The following is a 19,915-nucleotide window of genomic DNA, read 5'->3' as shown; positions in this document are numbered from 1 at the left end:
TCCTGAGGCAAGAGAAACAAGCAAAAATAAGCTATTGGGACTACACCAAAATGAAAAGCTTTTGCACAGCAAAAGAAACTTCTAATGAAACAAAAAGACAACATTCTGAATGAGAAAAAATATTTGCAAATAATATAACTCATTAGGGGATAATATCCAAAATATGTTAAGAACTTATACAATTGGGGCGCCTGAGTGGCTCAGTTGGTTAAGCATGTATTTTAGGCTCAGGTCAGGATCCCAGAGTCCCAGGATTGAGCTCCTTGCTCAGCGGGGAGCCTGCTTCTCCCTCTGCCCCTCACCCTGCTTGTGCTCCCTCTCTTGCTCCCTCACTCCTTCGTGCATGCTCTCTCTCTCAAATTAATAAATAAAATCTAAAAAAGATTTGTACAACTGAACACCAAAAAGTCCTGAATAATCTGATTAAAATGAAGACTTAATAGATATTTCTCCAAAGACGACTTCCAGATGGCCAAAAGATACATGAAAAGATCCTCAACGTCACTCATCATCAGGAAAATGCAAATCAAACCCACAATGATAGATTCCCTTCACACAAGTCAGAATGGCTAGTATCAGGAAGATAAGAAATAACAGAGTATTACCCAGAGAAAATGAAAACACTAATTTGAAAAGATATATGAACCCTGCATTTACTGAATCACTATTTACAATAACCAAAATATGAAAGCAACCCCAGTGTCTATCAATAGATGAATGGAATATTACTTGGCATAAAAAAGGAGTGAGATTTTGTCATTTGTGACAACATGGGTGGACCTAGAAGATCTTATGGTAAGTGAAAAAAGTCAGACAGAGAAAGACAAATACCATCTGGTTTCAGTTATATGTGGAATCTAAAATGCAAAACAGTAAGGAAACAAACAAAAACCCCAAACAAACTCAATCTCTAAATATAGAGAACAAACTACTGGTTGCCAGAGGGGCAGTGGGTGGCAGTAGGCAAAATAGACAAAGAATTAAGAGGCAAGAACTTTCAGTTATAAAGCAAATAAGTCAAGGAGATGAAAAGTACAGCATAGGGAATATACTCAATAATATTGTAATAATGTTGCTTGGTGACAGAAGTCAACTACACTTATGATGGGCACTCAGTAATGTATAGAATTGCTCAATAAATATGTTGTATACCTAAAACTAATATAACATTATATGTTAACTATACTTCAATAGTAAGAAAAATAATGGTGAAAAATACAGAGCATCTTTTGCTAACTGACTGAAAACAACATAATTTTCTGCATTGAACTTTTATGTATACTTTGAGTTTATGTATGGCCCCCTACTCTTCACTCATCCATTTACTCTCCCAATAAAGTCTTACTGAACAAATAATGTATTTAAAATAGATCAAAGGGGCGCCTGGGTGGCTCAGTGGGTTAAGGCCTCTGCCTTCTGCTTGGGTCGTGGTCTCGGGGTCCTGGGATCGAGCCCCGCATCAGGCTCTCACTCAGCGGGGAGCCTGCTTCCCCCTCTCTCTCTGCCTTCCTCTCTGCCTACTTGTGATCTCTCTCTCTGTCAAATAAATAAATAAGAATATTTTAAAAAATAGATCAGATATTCCATATACATATACAATATACATTATATATAACAGATACTAAAAAAACAATCTTCCAAATTAACTTACTTTTAAACTGAGATAAAATCTTTGAAGGAAAGATGGATGTGCATGTTATGAGAAAAACACAATCTATATGGGGTCTGTTAAGACAGGCTTTTCTGAGGAAGTGGCAATTGATCTCAGTTCAAAGAATAAGAGTTAACTAGGTGAATAGGCATAAAGAAGGCATTCTAAACAGCAATTAGCATATCCAAAAGCCTTGAAACTTGCTTGAGCATGGCATTATAAGGAACTGAAAGAAGGTCAATTGGCTGGGATTCAGAAAGTGAAGAAGAGAAAAGAAAAATTCAATAAATTGAGCTACATGAAAGCTAAAATCTGCTTTTCATAAGAACTGTAAAGAAAACGAAAAATGTTTGTATCCAAAATATAGAAAATATATGAATAAAGAACTCTTAAAACTCAATGACAAACTATCTAACTTAAAAATGAGCACAAGATTTAAACACTGTATGAAAGAGACATGAAAAAATGTTCAACATCATTAGTCAACAGGGAAATGAAAATTAAAAGCACAGGGTACTACTACACACACATTGGAATAGTTGAAATTAAAAAGACGAACCATACCAAGTATCACCAGGAATTTGGAGCAATTAGAACTGATACACTGTGGTTGGGAGTGTAAAATGGTACAAGTGGTTTATAAAGAGTTTGTCAAAGTTAAAAATGTACCTACCATATGACCCATTAATTTTAATTCTAGGTATTTATCCAAGAGAAGTGAAAGCATATGGCCATAGAAAGACTTGTACATGAATGTTTATAGCAACTTTATTCATAGTAGCCAAAAAACTGGAAATAACCCAAATACCCTTCAGCAATAGAAAAGAATGAGATATTGATGCACATAACAATATGGTAAATCTCCAAAGTAATTACACTGAGTGAAAGAAGCCAAACAAAAGTACATACTGTACAATTCAATCTATAGAAAATCCTAGAAAATACAAATCAATGTATCGTGACAGAAGGCAGATAAGTGATCTGGTAGGGAGTAGTGGGCTACAGTGGGGGAAAACTGACTGCAAAGTAACACAAGGAAACTTTCTGAGGTAATAGATATATTGTATATTTTGATTGGGTTCGTGGTTGCATGTGCATATGTATTTGTCAAAAGTCACTGGATGATACAGTTAAAATAGGTGCATTTTATTTTATGTAAATTATATATCAATAAAGTGCATTAAAATATAAAATTTCAAAAAGTAGATTAATCCCCCTATAGTATCATGCAGGGGTTGCAAAAGTTTCAGCGACAAGGTTAGGATGTGACAATGGAAGGGGAAGAACAAGATCAGTGGAAGAAGTCAAGGATATGAGAGGCTAGAGTACAGGAAGAATCATCTATGTAGATATTGAAATCACCAAGAATTATGATAGGAATAGTGTTGGAGAGAGTGACAATGATCCAGAAGCTAAAAAAACTCCAGGAATAGGGGAGAGTGACCTGGAAGACTACTATAACCAGGAAGGGTAGAGGGTGGTTTAGTCTGATTTTATGAGACTCAACCTAGATATTTCTTTGTATGGGGGAGGTAGAATGGACTGGAAGCAGGAATGGGGAGCAAGGATACGTAAAGGGTACCTACCTTATTTCCAGGCTCAATGGTGAGAAAAATGAGGAAGAAAAGGTAGCCACTTCTTCTGAGGGCTCATGGGAAATCCTGCCTTTAGACTTCAATCTTAACATGTCACAAAATGGATTCCTTTCTTTTTATTTACTCCACTCACTGACCTACTCTTTCTTTAGGGCTCCTGATCCTGCACATGACACTGCTATCTGCTATGGACTGAAGTGTACTCTTCCAGAATCCTATTTTGAAACCCTAACCTTCAATGTGATAGTATTTGGAGGCCAGGCCTTTGGGAAGTTAATTAGACCAGGAAGCTTTCTTTCTTCTCTCCTCCTCTTCTCTCTGCCCACCATGCAAGACACTGAGAAAGCAATCATCTATAAGCCAGGAAAAGATTTCTTACCAGAACCTGACCATGCTGGCACCTTGATCTTGAACATCCAGCCTATAGAACTAAATATCTGTTGTGCAAGCCACCAAGTCTCTGCTTTTTGTTATGACAGCCTGAGAAGACAAGACACTATCTACTGAGTTGCCCAAATTAGAAACTTGAGGGTAATCCTTCTGCTTCATTCCCAAATTGAATTCAACACTAATTCTTGTCAGTTTAACCTATAAATATCTACAAATACATTTAGTTATTTCATTTGCCGTGGCTATTATATAATTCATTCATTCAATATTTATTTGATGCTTACTATCTGTTCAACAGTGCTAGGTGCTAGCTACCCAAGTCCAAGCCATCAACATATCTCATCTATTGGACTCACTGATTTATTTATTTATTTAGTTCTGCTTTTGCTTTAGTCTGTAAAAGAAAGTAAAGTGTACTTTTTACCTTAAAGCTGCTCTGATTTGTTATTTCTAGCAATATTAAGGTCCCAGAAAGCCTGGGCAAAATCCCAATTCTTTGGACAAAATTTTCTTTTCTTGACAATGAGCACAACAGAGGAAATGACCTTTACTGTTGTTCTTTTGTGATGTCAGGGAGTGAAGAGCTATGGGAAGAGGTACCCAACCTTGGCAGCTGTGTTACTTTTGTAACGGAAGTCAAACTAAGGATCCAATCAGAACTGGGGCTAGTGAGGAGAATCATGATTATGGGTGGGAGGCAGGAAGAAGACAGAGTCTGAGAATAGATACAGCAGGAAGGGTGGATTGCCTTTGGCTAAAGGAAAGGCAAAACACTGCGATGTGGGGGGAATGCAGTCAAGTTTTACAGGAAAACCCAGGTTTTTTTTCCTGTTAACAATATGATGATCTAAAGTGCCATCACAGAAAATTTTAGAATGTAAATTCCCTAGCCTGATTGATGAATTACCACCTCGTAAGTATGTATAGCTGGCAAAAACAGGATGTGATCATTCACAAAAACAACTTTTCTCTTTTTGTTTGTGATATGTTTCTGAAGATGAAAAGTAATATGTCACAATATCTGACATTTATTGAGTGTTTACTATGTTAACAACTACAGTGTTTTATATATTTGTCTTATTTAATCCTCACAGTGAAGATGATCCCATGAGGTAGGTTCTGTTAATACTCGTGTTCTTCAGGTGACGAAAATGAGGCCCAGAGAACTGACTTGGTAAAGTTTGAACTTTCTCTTGTAGCAGGCCTAGGACTGTCTACTCTGTAGCCCAAACTCTTAAACACTGTTTCTCCCATCTAATAGTTTTGTTGTATAAAAAAACCAGTTTTTATGATAGTCTTTATGATAGTTCTAAGAGAGTTTGAAAATGGTCTGAAAATTCAGAGAAAGGTATGATCTCTTTTTTCTTTTCCACTTTTGTTTTTTTCAACTTTTGTTGTTGTTAGGGTTAGGGTCTGTGCCTTGTATTTTGCTGTTCAGAGACCCCTCCAGAGAATAAAATCCCACACTTCTGCTGGGGTTAGGGTTAAGGTTAGGGGTTAAGAATTAGGGGTTAGGTTAGGGCTTGGGTATATGCCTGGTATTTCACCACTCAGAGATCTCTTCAGAAGGTTAGGGTTATGGTTAGTTTTAGGGTTAGGGGTTATGGTTATGGGTTATGGGTTATGGATTAGGGTTAGAGTTAGGGTTAGGATATGTGTCAGGTATCCTGCCATTCAGAGACCTTTCCTAATAATTAAACCCCACACTTCTGCTGGGATGAGAATAAACATCGCCATCATTTATCAAGCTGAGGCAAGGAGGGGATTTGGGGCTCTAGACACTCTTTACACAGATACTGAATTTATTTTTGTTTTTATCCCTACCTTCACACCCATCTTCAGAAATATTACCAATTCTTTTTTTTTTTTTTTTAGAGAGACAGAGACAGGGACAGAGAGAATCTTAAGTAGGCTTCATGTCCAGTGTGGAGCCCAATGTGGGGCTCAGTCTCACAATCCTGAGACCATGACCTGAGCCAAAATCAAGAGTCAGATGCTCAACCAACTGAGCCACCCAGTTGCCCCAATACTACCAATTTTTAAATGTTTGGGGTAATCTCTAGGAAAACTAGGCTGCTTCTCAACATTTCTTATCATGTGTTCAGTAAGCATTTTTCTCAGGTCAAGGGTTAGGGCTAGGGTATGTGCCTGGAATTTTGCAGTTCAAGAACTCACCAGAGAATATAACCCCAGACTTCTGGGCTTGGGCTTAGTGTTATGGTTATATTATATGCCTGGTATTTTGCAGTTCAGAGACCTCTCCAGAGTGTTAGGATTAGTGTTAGTATTACAGTTAGGGTCAATTTTAGGGATTAGGTTTAGGGATTAGTGCTTACAGGTTAGGATTAGGGTTAGGGTATATGCCTGGTATTTTCCAAATCAGAGACATCACCAGAGGACAAAATCCCAGATTTTTGCTAGTGTAAGTGTAAGGGTTGGGGCCAGAGTTTGATTTAAAGTTTGTTTTAAGGTTAGGGTATGTGACTGGTATTTTCAGTATAGAGACCTCTCCAGAGGGTTAGGGTGTACTGTTAAGGGTTAGTGTTAGGGTTTTGGTGAGAGTTAGCATTTGGGTCAGGGTTAGTGTTAGGGTTAGGGTTAAACTTGGGGTTAGGGTTTAGGGCTTACCAGTCAGGGATTAGGGTATGTGCCTGATATCCTCCAGTTCAAAGATCTCTCCTGAGAATAAACTCTGTGATTTTGGGTTTAGAATAAACATGGCAACCATCTACCAGTTGAGACAAGGAGGGTATATGAGACTTTACATTTTAGTTAGATGTTCGATTGATTTTTCTGTTTTTATCTCTACCTTCACACCCATTTTCAGTAGTACTACCAATTCTTAAAAGTTTGGGGTCTTCTCCAGGATAATTAGAATGTTTCTCAGTTTTTCTTGTTGTGTGTTCAATAAGCCACTTTCTCAAATCAGAGTTTAGAGTTACGGTAGGGTTAGTTATGTGCCTGTTTTTTTTCAGTCCAGAGACCCATCCAGTGGGTTAAAGTTAGGGTTAGAGGTTAGGGGTTTGGGTTTAAGGTATGAGATAAAATGGGTTTGACACATTCAGAATTTTGGCAGAAATGTTAAGTTCTATAACTTTATGTAAAAATCTTTAGTTTAGAGTGTTTGGTAGAGATCACAAAATCTATTTATCAATGAGCAACAAACCAGTAAGATAAAGTCTGCATTTAGAGAAAATAAAATGTATGTTAGAAAGTCTTTTGTTCTTAGTTCATAGTTAAAAATCTTGCCCAAGTTATTCAGTATTGAAAGACAATGTTTTCACTGATTACATTAAAACACGTAGGTGGTGTGTTATAAATTTTTTTGTTTTAGGGTGATACAAATTCTTAATTGTGACAGGAAAGTCCTTAATCTCTTGTAGGTATCTCATCAGTGATATGGGAAAGAAGTTGTGGTAGGGTTTTAAGCGCAGCCAGAGGTAGCTGGGGAAATCACAGACTCTTTTAATCTTTAGAAAGAATCAGCCGGATCTATAATTAGATACCATTGATAAAGAGTAGTGCTTTTTAAACTCACTCTTTAACATTTTTCCTTTCTCTCAATCCTTATGTCCCATCTCCATATTTTGTGTGAAAGTTCTAGAGATCTATGGAATACATCTTAAAGCAAAGCAAAACAAATACCTGCACCAGATGATACTCAGTGTTCTTTCAGAAAATCTATAATTTGTATCATTGTCATTAGATAACATTGAAAGGATTCTACCTGATGAAATTCTGGAAAAATTTACTAAAAGATTTGCCAAATTGAAAACAGTTGAATAAGATTAGACGTATTTATTTTAAATAATTAGAATCCTAACCTTGCCATTCACTAGCTATGTGACCCTGGACAAAGTTACTTAGATATTCTTTGTTTTATTTTCTGTATCCATAATTAGAATTAATAATAAACCACTTAACACAATGCCTGACATATAGTAAGTACTCAACAGATGATTAGTTATTTTAACCTGAAAGTTATTATTTAATTCAACATTTGTTCCTTCAGTGTGTGAGTCACTAACAACTCCTGTCCAGATTAATACCCAAATATGGGTATTCTATGAAGATGAACACATAGATAAATGCCGACAACTAGGTAGGGGTGTTTGATTGGATTGAATGAGTAGTTTAGACTAAAGGAACACTTTAGTTTGTCTGTGAAAAGACATGACTTCTGGTTTGCAATTGGTAGATGTAAAAAGCCAGTTAGGAAATCAAAGCTTATTAATATTGTGTCTGAGCAGTCACATGTTTTGCTAAAATCCAGAGATAAGAGAAGTAGCTCTTATGCTCCACAGTCCAACACTTACTTGGATTATTTTGCTATGTAGGAATTCAAGAATCACTCTATAATTTTGAAAGGGCAGGTTGAATATGTCCTTTGTGTATATATGTGACCACTTGTTAAATATTTTTAAATGATTGTGAAAGTATTACTTTGGCTAACAGATGTTTAAACTAACATTTCATAAAAACATACCTTATTTCATGTCTTTGTAAGTCATCAATAGATGTGGTTTTAGAGGCAAGTTACTTAAACTTTATTGCCTTCGCTTAATTACCTAGAGATGAGCACAATATTACTATAATGACAAGTACTACTACCATTACTCCTAGTCATGATACTACTTCTAATAGTACTATTAATGTAAGTTATTAGGAATAAATGAGGTAATATATATAAAAATATGTGTAATATATGTGAAGTGCTTAGATATGAGAGTTTGTTATGATTATTATCATTCTGGACACTTCTAAAAGTCAAGGAAAATATAGAAGAAAAAATAATTAATATAAACAAAGTTTTAGGAAACTGTAATTTCTACTTGTAATAACCTATACAAAAATTATTATTTTTCTTGATGAGTTAATTTAGAAACACATGTTCATTTCTCCTGCTTAGGGGTTTTCCAAAGGGCTTTTCTCAAAAGTTAAGGCATTACAAAAAAACCCTAAGGCAGACCGTAAAGAGGAAACACAACATTCTAAAATGCGTCTTCCTCATGCAGACTCCTGACTGTTTGCTCCCATAGTGTCCATGTGACTCCACGGTGAGCTTCATCTATTGTGGGAGAATTTTAGAAAGCTCTGTCTGGACTGTGTGCAGGATTGGGGCACCTACCCATTTTTGGTCTTTTCCTTTCCCCATTTAGGCCTTCCAAAACCTATTTCATAAAACACAGATTGCAAAGCTAGAAAGCCCCTAAGGATCATTTGGTCAGGTTTGTTCAGTACAGATGAAGAAACAAAGGTCCAGAGAAAAGGAGAGATTTGCCCAAAGTTACATAGGAAGCTGCCAAGAATATAATTTAGTTGTTCAAACTAGCAACCAGTCTAGTGCTCTTTCCACAATATATCTTTGCCTTTTTTCAAAAAATATGTTTTCCTGTTGTCATCTAAGAACAGCCATTCATATATCAACTACTTACAGGAGGAATATAATTACAAAATTATATCTTATCTCTAGCCCAAATATTGACTTATTTTTAGAATTTAAGGCACAGTGTCAAGAAATAATACATTACATATGCAATTATTATAGCTAGAAAACGTACCTTTACAAAAAGCTCAATTTCAGGATCTGCCATCTTTCCGTTTTTACCACCAGTTGTCAGTACCCTGTCTCTTGCAGAGTTCACAGTACTTGTGCACTATTTTCTTCCAGTTTTGTCCGAAGGCTCGGATAAAGCTTTTGACTTAAGAGGAGAGTCCAGCTTGGAGTAGACTGAGTCAGAGCTGGGGCCAGTCTCTCTTCTCAAGAGGTGGGGTGCAGAGAATTCTAGATTGTTGAGAGCAGTTCTTAGATTTGTTTTCCTTCTTCCTCTTGACTTAACATTCGAATCAAGGAGGAGCTGAAGGGCTGTGTGTAAACTGGCTGGCTACAAAGGTGGGGGTGTTTCCAGAAAGACTTCAATGCCATGAGTCAGCATAGGAAAAACACATACACACAAATACACACATGCAGTGCTGGCTTCTATATATCAAGCAGACCAGATGTTCTCTAGAGCCTCCCTTTGAGTCCTGGGCTTCATGCCCAGAACATGGCCTCTTATTGCTGTTCCTGTAAACTGACAGCAGCAAAAAGCTTTTCCAGGAAAAGGGCCAGAAATGACTTGAGTTGTATCATTGAAAAGGATGTTTATCTAATAATATTGTCTAAAAGGGGGTTAAAAAATTGTACTTCATCAAATGTCTCCACCCCAATGCTACTGCTCACACAGCCAGATTTCCCTTCCGAATTATAACTTTCACTTCTCTTCGGTAACCAGGGAATCTTTGCTGGGTTTGTTGAGTCAGGGGTGGGAAGTGGCATCCTTTGCATGCCCCATCCCATTCTCATTTCTGGGAAATCTGCACTGGGACAGAGCACTTCCTGGTTTGGGTATCTGCACCAGAAGGCAGAAGCCGTGCTGGATCTCTGCTCGTCGCCCCTGGGAGAAACAGTAAAATACGCAGAGTGACCCTTGGAGTCCATAGTGTTGCTGGCAGTGGTACTTTTTGCCTGCGGGCATGAGGGTGGGGGCAGGGGCCGGATCCACAGGCCTCGGTGGTGCGAAAAGTCTCTCTGGGGTGGAAGCCAAAGTGAACAGAGGTCCACCAGCTGGGTGCCATCGTGACCCTGTTTAGACGACACCAAACGGGGGGCCATACAGTCTGCCACTGCGCTCCCCTAGAGGACTCGCAGGATGACAGGCTCTTGGCCAAACGCGGCCTGCGCCACACCTGCAGGTTCCAGGCAAGGGGTGCCTGGTAGGCAGGAGGGGGTCCTTCTGGGCACGGGACCTGGTGATTTTCCAAACTGTTGACAACTGAGAGGGAAACGGTGATAGACTTCTGCTGAGCCGACCTCGAGGGTGACTTTAGGACCGGCTGCTTGGCAGGCACCGATGAATGCTCTGTTTGGCCGCATTTCTACTCTATTCATTTATTCTCTCACTCCAAAGACAATCAATGAATGCTTGCCCTGTGCCAGCATGCTGATCTACTCACGGAGATTAGCGGCGAGGGAAGACAGTAAGTTTGGGAGGAGAACAGGAACTCCACTTTAAGCACGCTGACTCGGGGGCATCTTCTCTCCTCCTGATTCCCACTAGAGAGTCCATTCAAAATCTTGCCACTTCTGCTTCCTGAATATTGTTAAACCCATCTGCTTCTCTTGGCCCCCACTGCCACTCCAGACTGAGCCAGCAACATGGTTTTGTATGCATCTACTTAAAAAGATTTTTTTAATGTGTCATCGAGGGGTCATTCATATACAGCGGTACCTTCTTTTCAGGCATACGACATACTGATTGGACAATTCTGTACTCTACTCCTCAGTACTCACTAGCGCAAGTGGAGTCACCATTCGTCAACGCACAGTGTTATTACAATATTATGGACTCTGTTCCCTGTGCTGTACTTTTCATCTCCGTGGCTTGCTTGTTTAGTGATTTCAAAGATTTTTTTTTTTTTTTTTTTCAAAGATCCAAACCATTGCTTGGCCCTCGGCCCTCATGGGAAAACCACCACTCCTTATCAACACCACAGCAACAAGAACACTGCACAACAGCCCAGGGAGCTCTGTACGACCCCTAACAAGTTGTGGAAGAGATGAGCTTCCTTTTCTTTTCTCTACTACCCAGAGGGTCTTTAAAATTTCTTGTATTGGCACAACCTGGATGCACCTACAGGGTATGGTGTTAACTGAAACAAGTCAGACAGAAAAACGAGGACCATACAAATTCCACTTATAGGTGGAATTTAAGTGGAAATAGATTCCGCCTATATGTGGAATCTAAATTTAAAAAAAAAAAAGAATTTGAGTGGAAACAGATTCCACTTATGTGTGGAACCTAAATTAAAAAAAAAAAGACAAACACAAAAACACTCTTTTTAAAAGGTTTTATTTAAATTCCAGTAGATAACATCAGTGTAATACTAGATTCTCATGTACAATATAGTCATTTAATACTTACAAGGACACCCAGCAGCCATCACTAGCGCCATCTTCAATCCCCGTCACCCATCCAACCCATGCCCCCCAACCACCTCCACTCTGTTAATATCAGTTTGCTCTCTGTAGTTAAGAGTCTCTTTTTTGGGGGCACCTAGATGGCTCAGTGAGTTGGACCTCTGCCTTCGGCTCAGGTCATGGTCTCAGGGTCCTGGGATCGAGCCACCCATCCGGCTCTCTGCTCTGCTCAGCAAGGAGCCTACTTCCCACTCTCTCTCTGCCTGCCTCTCTGCCTACTTGTGATCTCTGTCAAATAAATAAATAAAATCTTAAAAAAAAAGTTTAACAACTAAATGAAAATTTAAAGAAAACATTATAAAAATAGCTTAAAACATTAAAAAATAGTCTCTTTTTGTGGGTGCCTGGGTGGCTCAGTCCATTAAGTGTTGACTCTTGATTTCAGCATTGGAATCTATGCTGGATGTGGAGCCTACTTAAAAAAAAAAAAGTCTGGGGTGCCTGGGTGGCTCTGTTGGTTAAATGACTGCCTTTTGCTTAGGTCATGATCCCAGGGTCCTGGGATCGAGCCCCCGCATTGGGCTCCCTGCTCTGCAGGAAGCCTGCTTCTCCCTCTCCCACTCCCCCTGCCTGTGTTCCCTCTCTCACTGTCTCTCTCTTTCAAATAAATGGATAAGATCTTTTTAAAAAAAGAGTCTGTTTCTTGGTTTTCCTCTGTCTTCCCTTACCTATGATAATTTGTTCTGTTTCTTAAATTCCACATATGAATAGAATCATGTGGCATTTAACTTTCTCTGACTTATTTCATCTAGCATAATACTCACTAGCTCCAACCACATTTTTGCAAATGGCAAGAATTCATTCTTTTTATGACTGAGTAATATTCCATTATATATACATACCACCTCTGCCTTATCCATTTATCAGCTGATGGACATTTGGGCTCTTTTCATAATTTGGGTACTGCTGATAATGATGTTGTAAGCATTGGGGTGCATGTATACTTTCAAATCAGTATTTTGTATTCTTTGGGTAAATGCTTAGTAGTGCCATTGCTGGGTCATAGAGTAGTTCTACTTTAAACTTTCTGAGGAACCTCCATGCTGATATCCACAGTAGCTGCACCAGTTTGCACTCCCACCAACAGTGTAAGAGGATTCCCCTTTCTCTGCATCCTTGCTAACACCTGTTTCTTCTGTTTTTGAGTTTAGCCATTCTGACAGGTGTGACGTGTTATCTCATTGTGGTTTTGATTTGCATTTCCCTGGTAATGAGTAATGTTGGGCACCTTTTCACGTGTCTGTTGGCCATCTGGACGTCTCCTTTGGACAAATTTCTGCTCATGTCTTCTTCCAATTTTTAAACTGGATTATTTGTTTTTTGGGTATTTAATTTTATAAGTACTTTATATATTTTTGATACTAACCCTCTATCAGAGATTCAGAGATGTCATTTGCAAACATCTTATTCCTCAGTCTGCCTTTAAATTTTTGATTGTTTCCTTTGCTGTGCAGAAGCTTTTTTTAAAAATGAAGTCCCAATAGTTCATTTTTGGTAAAAATAGTTTCTTAATTTCACTTTCAGAATAGTCATATTAGTACATAGAAATACAATTTTTTTTATTTGATAGACAGAGATCACAAGTAGGCAGAGAGGCAGGCAGAGAGAGGGGGAAGCAGGCTCCCCGCTGAGCAGAGAGCCCAATGCGGGGCTCGATCCCAGGACCCTGAGATCATGACCTGAGCCGAAGGCAGAGGCCTAAACCACTGAGCCACCCAGGCACCCCAGAAATACAATTTTTTTAAGACTCAAAATTGGTCTGTTCTGATGGCAAATTAGGCACTTAGCAGTGACTGTATCCGCCCTGTCCTAGATGAGTGGAAATCCACATTAGTGAGCCTATGCATGACCCCCATCACTACTTTGTTCATGAGCCCATTGGGCAATGGTGGAGGGGCTGGGGAAAGAGGCAGGCTAGTATCTGCAGAGCAGTTCATCGTATGCACTTGAATATGAAAATCCTTCTCTGCTAATGTCACCCTTTGCTGAAAATTCACATGGGGCATGGATATCATCACATTTTCCCCTGCTCATTTAGAGATGCTTTTCCATATATGACTTCATCACACTTCCTTGTCATCAATTTTATAATTGTATTCCTTAGAAGTCTCTGACCATCCAGGGGCACCTGGGTCACTCATTTAGTTAAGCATCTGATTCTTGATCTCAGCTCTGGTCTTGATCTCAGGGTTGTGAGTTTGGGCCTTGTGTTGGGCTCCACTTGGCACAGAGCCTAGTTAAAAAAATAAATATTCCTTGACCACCCAGCCAAACCACTGGCCACTGCCCATGAGTCAGTATATAAACACATCTGGCCTTTTCTCCTTCCAAGCAAAGTGAACGGCCAGGTGCACAGCTTTAAGCTCTGCCCACTGGGAGGATTTCCCATCATCACTGCCCTTCAGGAATATTCCAGAGAGGGGCTGTAGTGCTGCAGCTGCCTACCTATTGATGGCTCCTGCAGATCATACAAAACCTTTCGTACAGCAGGCCCAAGTCTTTTATTCCTTTGTCAACTGATGATAAGGAACTCCTGATAAAGCCATAGGTGAGGAGAGAGAAAATCATGTAGTAGAAGGGGGGACCAAGGGCATTTGGGTCACTTCTCTATTATCTGTGCCTTCACAGCCAGCTTTGGCCTCATCTCATATATATCACTTCCATTTGATGATGGAGTGCTGTTGTGCATGCCTAACTTTACTAAAAAGAAAGGCTTGGTGTGTCAAAGGACACCCAGTTTATGATGGGCAGTTCAAACAGCATGGTAATTTGGTGGCCCATGGTTAGGCACTCAGTCTTTACCAAGGCTCAGTAAAAAACCAAAAACCATTTCTCAGAAGGAAAGTCATCATCTGCAAAGAGAGGCTGCAGATAAAAACAACTCTGTTCATAGCTTGATCTTGGACTTGTGGCCTTCAGAATTGTGAGAATATAAATTTCTGCTGTTTCAGTCATCCAATCTGTGGTATTTTGTTATGGTAACCCTAACTAAATAATGCATCTTCTATCCACTTCTAGGAACACTGTGATCAACTAACCAACCTAGATTTCCAAGAATCAGACTATTTTGATTGCTGTTTCATCTGCTGTCCATTATAGTAACCTATCTTGCCTTTGGCTATTGAGAGCCTGCCACGTGGCCCCTGCCACCCCGGGGTCTATTTACTCCTATTGCATTTTGATTTCCCAGTTCAGTGGCAGCAATTTACACTGTTAAGTCCTGGCCTACAGATACAAGTGTTCATGATAGCCCCTCAAATATACTGGGGCTCCCTTCACAATTTTATTTCCCAGTCATGATGAAAGGTGTGTCCTCTAAATCTTCCAAAGGTGGATGAGTAGATGTTAAATGACAAATCCACACCATATTGCAAAGTCATTTAAGCTTCTGAATCCTTCCTTCTATAGTATACCAAGGCAGATATAATATTTCAGGTTAATTTACCATGGGTCACCTTTTGGCCCATGTTTCAGCCAAATAACCAAACAAAGTGCTAGAGCCCCCTTTTTTTTTTAATTCCACAAGCTGCAGTACTGAATACAGAATCACTGCCTAGTGGGCCCATATCAATGTGTTTGGCTTAATTCAACTTTATGTTTCTTCCACCATTACCCACAGTCTTAATATCCATTCCCACACACACTCCCCAGATTTGTCTGTATAAATTAGAAAAATCAAGTAGTTCTTTGGAGTGTAGCGTCATGGATCACACTTTGTGCCTCACCTGTAGGGCTTGCTGGGACTTGAGTGTAGTTATAGGTCTAGAAACAGAAAGGGGTGATGGAGGTCCTGTGATAAATGGCAGTGTTCTTGTAAGGCAAGTACCTCAAGAAAGGCTATTACACTTTTCCCCAGAGTGATGCAGGTTTAATCTCAGACAGGGGTAGAGAGGGTGTTTCTATTGGCAAGGAAGACATCCGAAACTAGGAGTTCAAAATCCCCAGCTTCGTCAAGGTTTTCCTATATACCTCCATTTCAATTTTTACCCACACTTTAACAGTTAACATTCTTCAAGTTTGGGAATTCAATTTTCATTGCAACACAGTCACTCCCAATATGAGTTGCTGGGTTTCGTTTTCAGTCACCTCTGTGGCTATGTGAAATAAAGGTCCCTTCAGCACAGATGGAGAAGCTTTCAGGTCAATTATGTGACACTTGAGTTGGGAATTTGAATTCCAGAGCTCATTCATTTATTACCCAGTTTGTCTACTTTACACTGCCAACCCATTGTGTTCATTAGTTTGACAAAAATGTTCTAAATGTACATAGTCACCCAGAAACTTGCCTCTTATTAGTGTTTGATTACTAATATCCAGTGGTGATATTTTGTATATCTCTATTGGATATCATGTCATGGACCATCAGTGTTCTTTTTCCTACTTGCAATAGACTCATTAGTAACTTTAAACCTAATCAGACTTCAGAACCATTTACAGAAATGCCAGAACCAAATTAGAAAATTTATTCTTAAGATTATGTTGCTCTAGAGCCTCTCTTAGTACCAAAATCTGTATTACTTAAGATTCTTGAAAGACACTGAAACAATGGAATGTATGTTTGTGCGTGTGTGTACAAAGAGAGAGAGAAAAAGAGACATTATGAGGAATTGGTTCATAGTATTGTGGAGGATGGCAAGCTACAATTTTCAGGCTAGGCCACTATGCTAGAGACTTAGAAAAGGGTTGATGTTGCAGTTCAGGTCCAAAGAAAGCTGATAACAAAATCTTTTCTTTGCGGAAGGACAGTTTTTTCCAAGTAAGGCCTTCAACTGATCGGATGAGAATCACCAACTTTATGGGACATAATCTGTCTTACTGAAATGTTATTTATTTATTTATTCACATTTTATTGGCTACAGGGGAGAGGGTGAAATTCTACTAATTTAAATGTTAATCTCTTCTAAAAACACTTCAGAAATACCTAGGAAAGTGTTTTACAAAATAACTGAGTACCATGGCATAGCAAAATTGACAGAAAAAGTTAACCACCAGAGTTCCCTAAATATGGCAGTAAAGCACAGCCACAAAAGAGGAAGAGGAAGGAGGAGGAGGAGAAGGAGGAGGAGGAGGAGGAGAGGAAGATGGGGAGGGTGTGAGGGAGGGGAGGAGGAGGGGGAGAAGAAGAGGGGGAGGGGGATAAGAGAGAGGAGGGGGAGCAGGAAGAAAGAGAGGAGGGGAGGAGGAGGAGGAGGAGGAGGAGGACTTGGGGAGGGGGAGAAGGAGGGACAGTGTAGGCCGGGAAAGGCCGGAAACCCCTGCCCCAGGACGGGAGAAGCCTTTGCCAGGCACCTAGGCGACAAGGGCGTCTTCTTCGGACGCCCAAAGAACACTTTGAACTCAGCCACAAAGAGGCCGACAGAGCCGGGCCGAGCACGGGAGCCGACAGACGTTCCTCCGAAGCGCGCGAGCAAGCGACCAGGAGGCCCATGGACAGCCGCTGCCCATCGGTGGCCGTTAGGGACGTGCACGTCCAAAGCCCTGGGAGGGGCGCCTGGGTGGCTCGGCGGGAGGAGCGTCTGGACTCTGGACCTCGGCTCAGGCCAGGCCTGTTCTCTGGGTTGCGAGACCCAGGCCCGCGTCAGGCTCCACGGTGGGCTCTGCGCCGGGCATGGAGCCTGCTTCAGCTTCTCCCCCTCTCTGTCGCCCTCTGCCCCTCCTCCGCTCCCTCTCTAAAAGGGCGGGGGCGGGGGGCGAGGTTGCCGTGAGATGCCACTTCGCCCCCCAGTAGGACGGCTCTTCTAGGCCCCAGAAAGACCAACCAAGCGGGAAATGACCAGTCTGGGCGAGGATGTGGAAGAACTGGGAGCCTGGCCCACTGCTCCTGGGATGGGGGAGTGGTCCGGCTGCGGCGGGGAAGGTAGCCAGGGAATGACCCTAGGACCCCGCGAGCCCGCTCCTAGCTCCACAGGGCACGGCACGGGAAACAGGAGCTCAGACAGAACCTTGTAGGCGACCGTCCACTGCGGCGCAGTTCCCATGGGCCCGGAGGTGGACATCACCGCCAGGCCTGTCCCCTGAGGACCGGAGTCCACGACTCGTGGTCTCTCCGTGCTGTGGCCCCCTGTCCACAGCCATCAGAAGACACCAAGTGGGGGAGGAAGGGGGGTGCCGTGGGGAGCGTCTGCCCGCCAGCTGCGGGGCTTCCTTTTGGGGGCGGGGCCCACGCTGTGGAGGGAGATAGGAGTGACGGTCGCCCCACACGTCGAGGGTCTGCTTGGGGCCACGAGGTCCTCCCCCGTCTGGGGTCTCTTGGGTAGGACGTCCCAGTGGGGCGGAAGGTGAGCCTCCATCTCCTCCACGAGGCGTCGTGGGGGGCCGTGGGGGGGAGGGGCGGGGGGGCAGGCTCCCGCGAGATAGGGGTGACGGTCGCCCCTCACGTCGAGGGTCTGCTTGGGGCCACGAGGTCCTCCCCCGTCTGGGGTCTCTTGGGTAGGACGTCCCAGTGGGGCGGAAGGTGAGCCTCCATCTCCTCCGCGAGGCGTCGTGGGGGGCCGTGGGGGGGAGGGGCGGGGGGGCAGGCTCCCGCGAGATAGGGGTGACGGTCGCCCCTCACGTCGAGGGTCTGCTTGGGGCCACGAGGTCCTCCCCCGTCTGGGGTCTCTTGGGTAGGACGTCTCAGTGGGGCGGAAGGTGAGCCTCCATCTCCTCCGCGAGGCGTCGTGGGGGGCCGTGGGGGGGAGGGGCGGGGGGGGCAGGCTCCCGCGAGATAGGGGTGACGGTCGCCCCTCACGTCGAGGGTCTGCTTGGGGCCACGAGGTCGTCCCCCGTCTGGGGTCTCTTGGGTAGGACGTCCCAGTGGGGCGGAAGGTGAGCCTCCATCTCCTCCGCGAGGCGTCGTGGGGGGCCGTGGTGGGGGGAGGGGCGGGGGGGCAGGCTCCCACTCGCGCCATTTCTCGGCGGGCCCGAGCTCCCGGCAGGGGCCGATGGGAAAGCGGTGACCTCACCGGATCTACGTGTCCCGAAGTGTGTGGCCCCGGACCAATGACGGGGGTCGGTCCGTGGTCGCTAGGAGACGGCGGCGTAAGGGCCCGAGTCACGAGTCCCAACCGGGTGGTTGGAGAAGTTGGGACCGGCTGAGCCCCGCTGAGCCCCGCCGATCGCCGCCGAGCCCCGCCGAAGCCGCTGAGCCTCGCCGAAGCCGCTGAGCCCCGCCGAGCCCCGCCGAAGCCGCTGAGCCCCGCCGAGCCCGCCGAAGCCGCTGAGCCCCGCCGAGCCCCGCCGAAGCCGCTGAGCCCCACCGAGCCCCGCCGAAGCCGCCGAGCCCCGCCGAGCCCGCAGAGCCCCGCCGAACCCCGCAGAGCACCGCCCACCTAGGCCCGTCGCCGAGCCCGAGCGCAGCCGAGGCCCAGCATGCCGGCCAAGAGGAGCCGTCGAGGGTCGTCCGGAGGCCAGAGGCAGGCCCGCTCCCGCACCGCCCGAGCCGAGCTGTCGTTCTCCGTGAGCCACGTGGAGCGCCTCCTGCGCGAGGGCCGCTACGCCCGGCGCCTGGGCTCGTCCGCGCCGGTCTTCCTAGCGGCCGTCATCCAGTACCTGACGGCCACGGTCCTGGAGCTGGCGGGCAACGAGGCCCGGAACTGCGGCAGGACGCGCATCACCCCGGAGCTCGTGGACATGGCGGTCCACAACAACGCGCTGCTCAGCCGCTTCTTCGAGTCCACCACCATCTCCCAGGTGGCGCCGCCCCACGACTAGCTGCCGCCCCACGCCACCCGGCCGCTCGGCCCGCCCGCCCCAGCCGGGCCTGCTCACCGCTGCGGCGGCCCGGGGCGGGCTGGGGCCTCGGGCCCAGCGCCTCGAAGTCCCCACAAGGGGCTCAAGAAACCCGTGTGTCCAAGCAATAAAAGCCAAGGAAAGAAACCTGCGCGCCTGTGTGTGTTTTCGCGCGTGCGGGCGCTTCGGTCACTCGGTGGGCCACGTGCTTCGGGGATGTCCCCCGAAGGACAGACCCCCAGGCAGGGGGGTGGGGGGGTTCGGAAGAGCCGTTTCTCTCAGGGACGGTGCCCGGGCGTGGCCCCGGGTGGGACAGGCTGGATGGGGGTGCGGGGGGGGGGGCGCTGGCGCCCCCGAGACCCCCACATGAGTGCCGAGCAAGCCAGAGCCCGGGACCATCCCGGGAAGGACGGGGTTCCTGGGGCCGCAGCTCAAGACCAGGACCGCGGCGTCGTGGAGGGGACAACGTGCCAGGGCGACCCCCCGGGGATGGGGCCGAAGGGTGGACACACCTGTCGGCGTGGACTCTGGTAGGGCAGGGGCTTGGTC

The 19,915-nt window shown here is 44.2% G+C and overlaps 2 protein-coding genes across 3 annotated transcripts in view; one reads left to right on the top strand and one right to left on the bottom strand.

Annotated features, from left to right (window-relative positions):
* The window catches only part of CLIC2 (chloride intracellular channel 2), a gene marked incomplete at its 5' end in the record, with an annotated part of 36,789 nt that overhangs the window by 16,336 nt on the left and 538 nt on the right, over positions 1-19,915 (bottom strand). Inside the window, one exon of one of the 2 annotated variants that reach the window (XM_082716665.1) lies at positions 9,198-9,852. The exons of the other annotated variant lie outside the window; for it this stretch is intronic. Coding sequence (XP_082572791.1) covers positions 9,198-9,230 — 33 coding nt within the window. Of the gene's footprint in view, positions 1-9,197; positions 9,853-19,915 lie in introns of those variants that run through there. 2 annotated transcript variants of the gene reach the window in all.
* On the top strand, positions 18,967-19,699 carry LOC309856029 (histone H2A-Bbd type 2/3-like). The gene has a single exon (XM_082716685.1). It carries the CDS (start codon positions 19,007-19,009, stop codon positions 19,346-19,348), a length of 342 nt encoding a protein of 113 aa, XP_082572811.1. The 5' UTR covers positions 18,967-19,006; the 3' UTR covers positions 19,349-19,699.

The sequence above is a fragment of the Mustela nivalis genome, assembly GCF_964662115.1.
Source record: "Mustela nivalis genome assembly, chromosome: X".
NCBI lineage: Eukaryota > Metazoa > Chordata > Mammalia > Carnivora > Mustelidae > Mustela > Mustela nivalis.
Note: the sequence above shows the minus strand (reverse complement) of the source record. Positions and strands in the feature narration are given on the sequence as shown.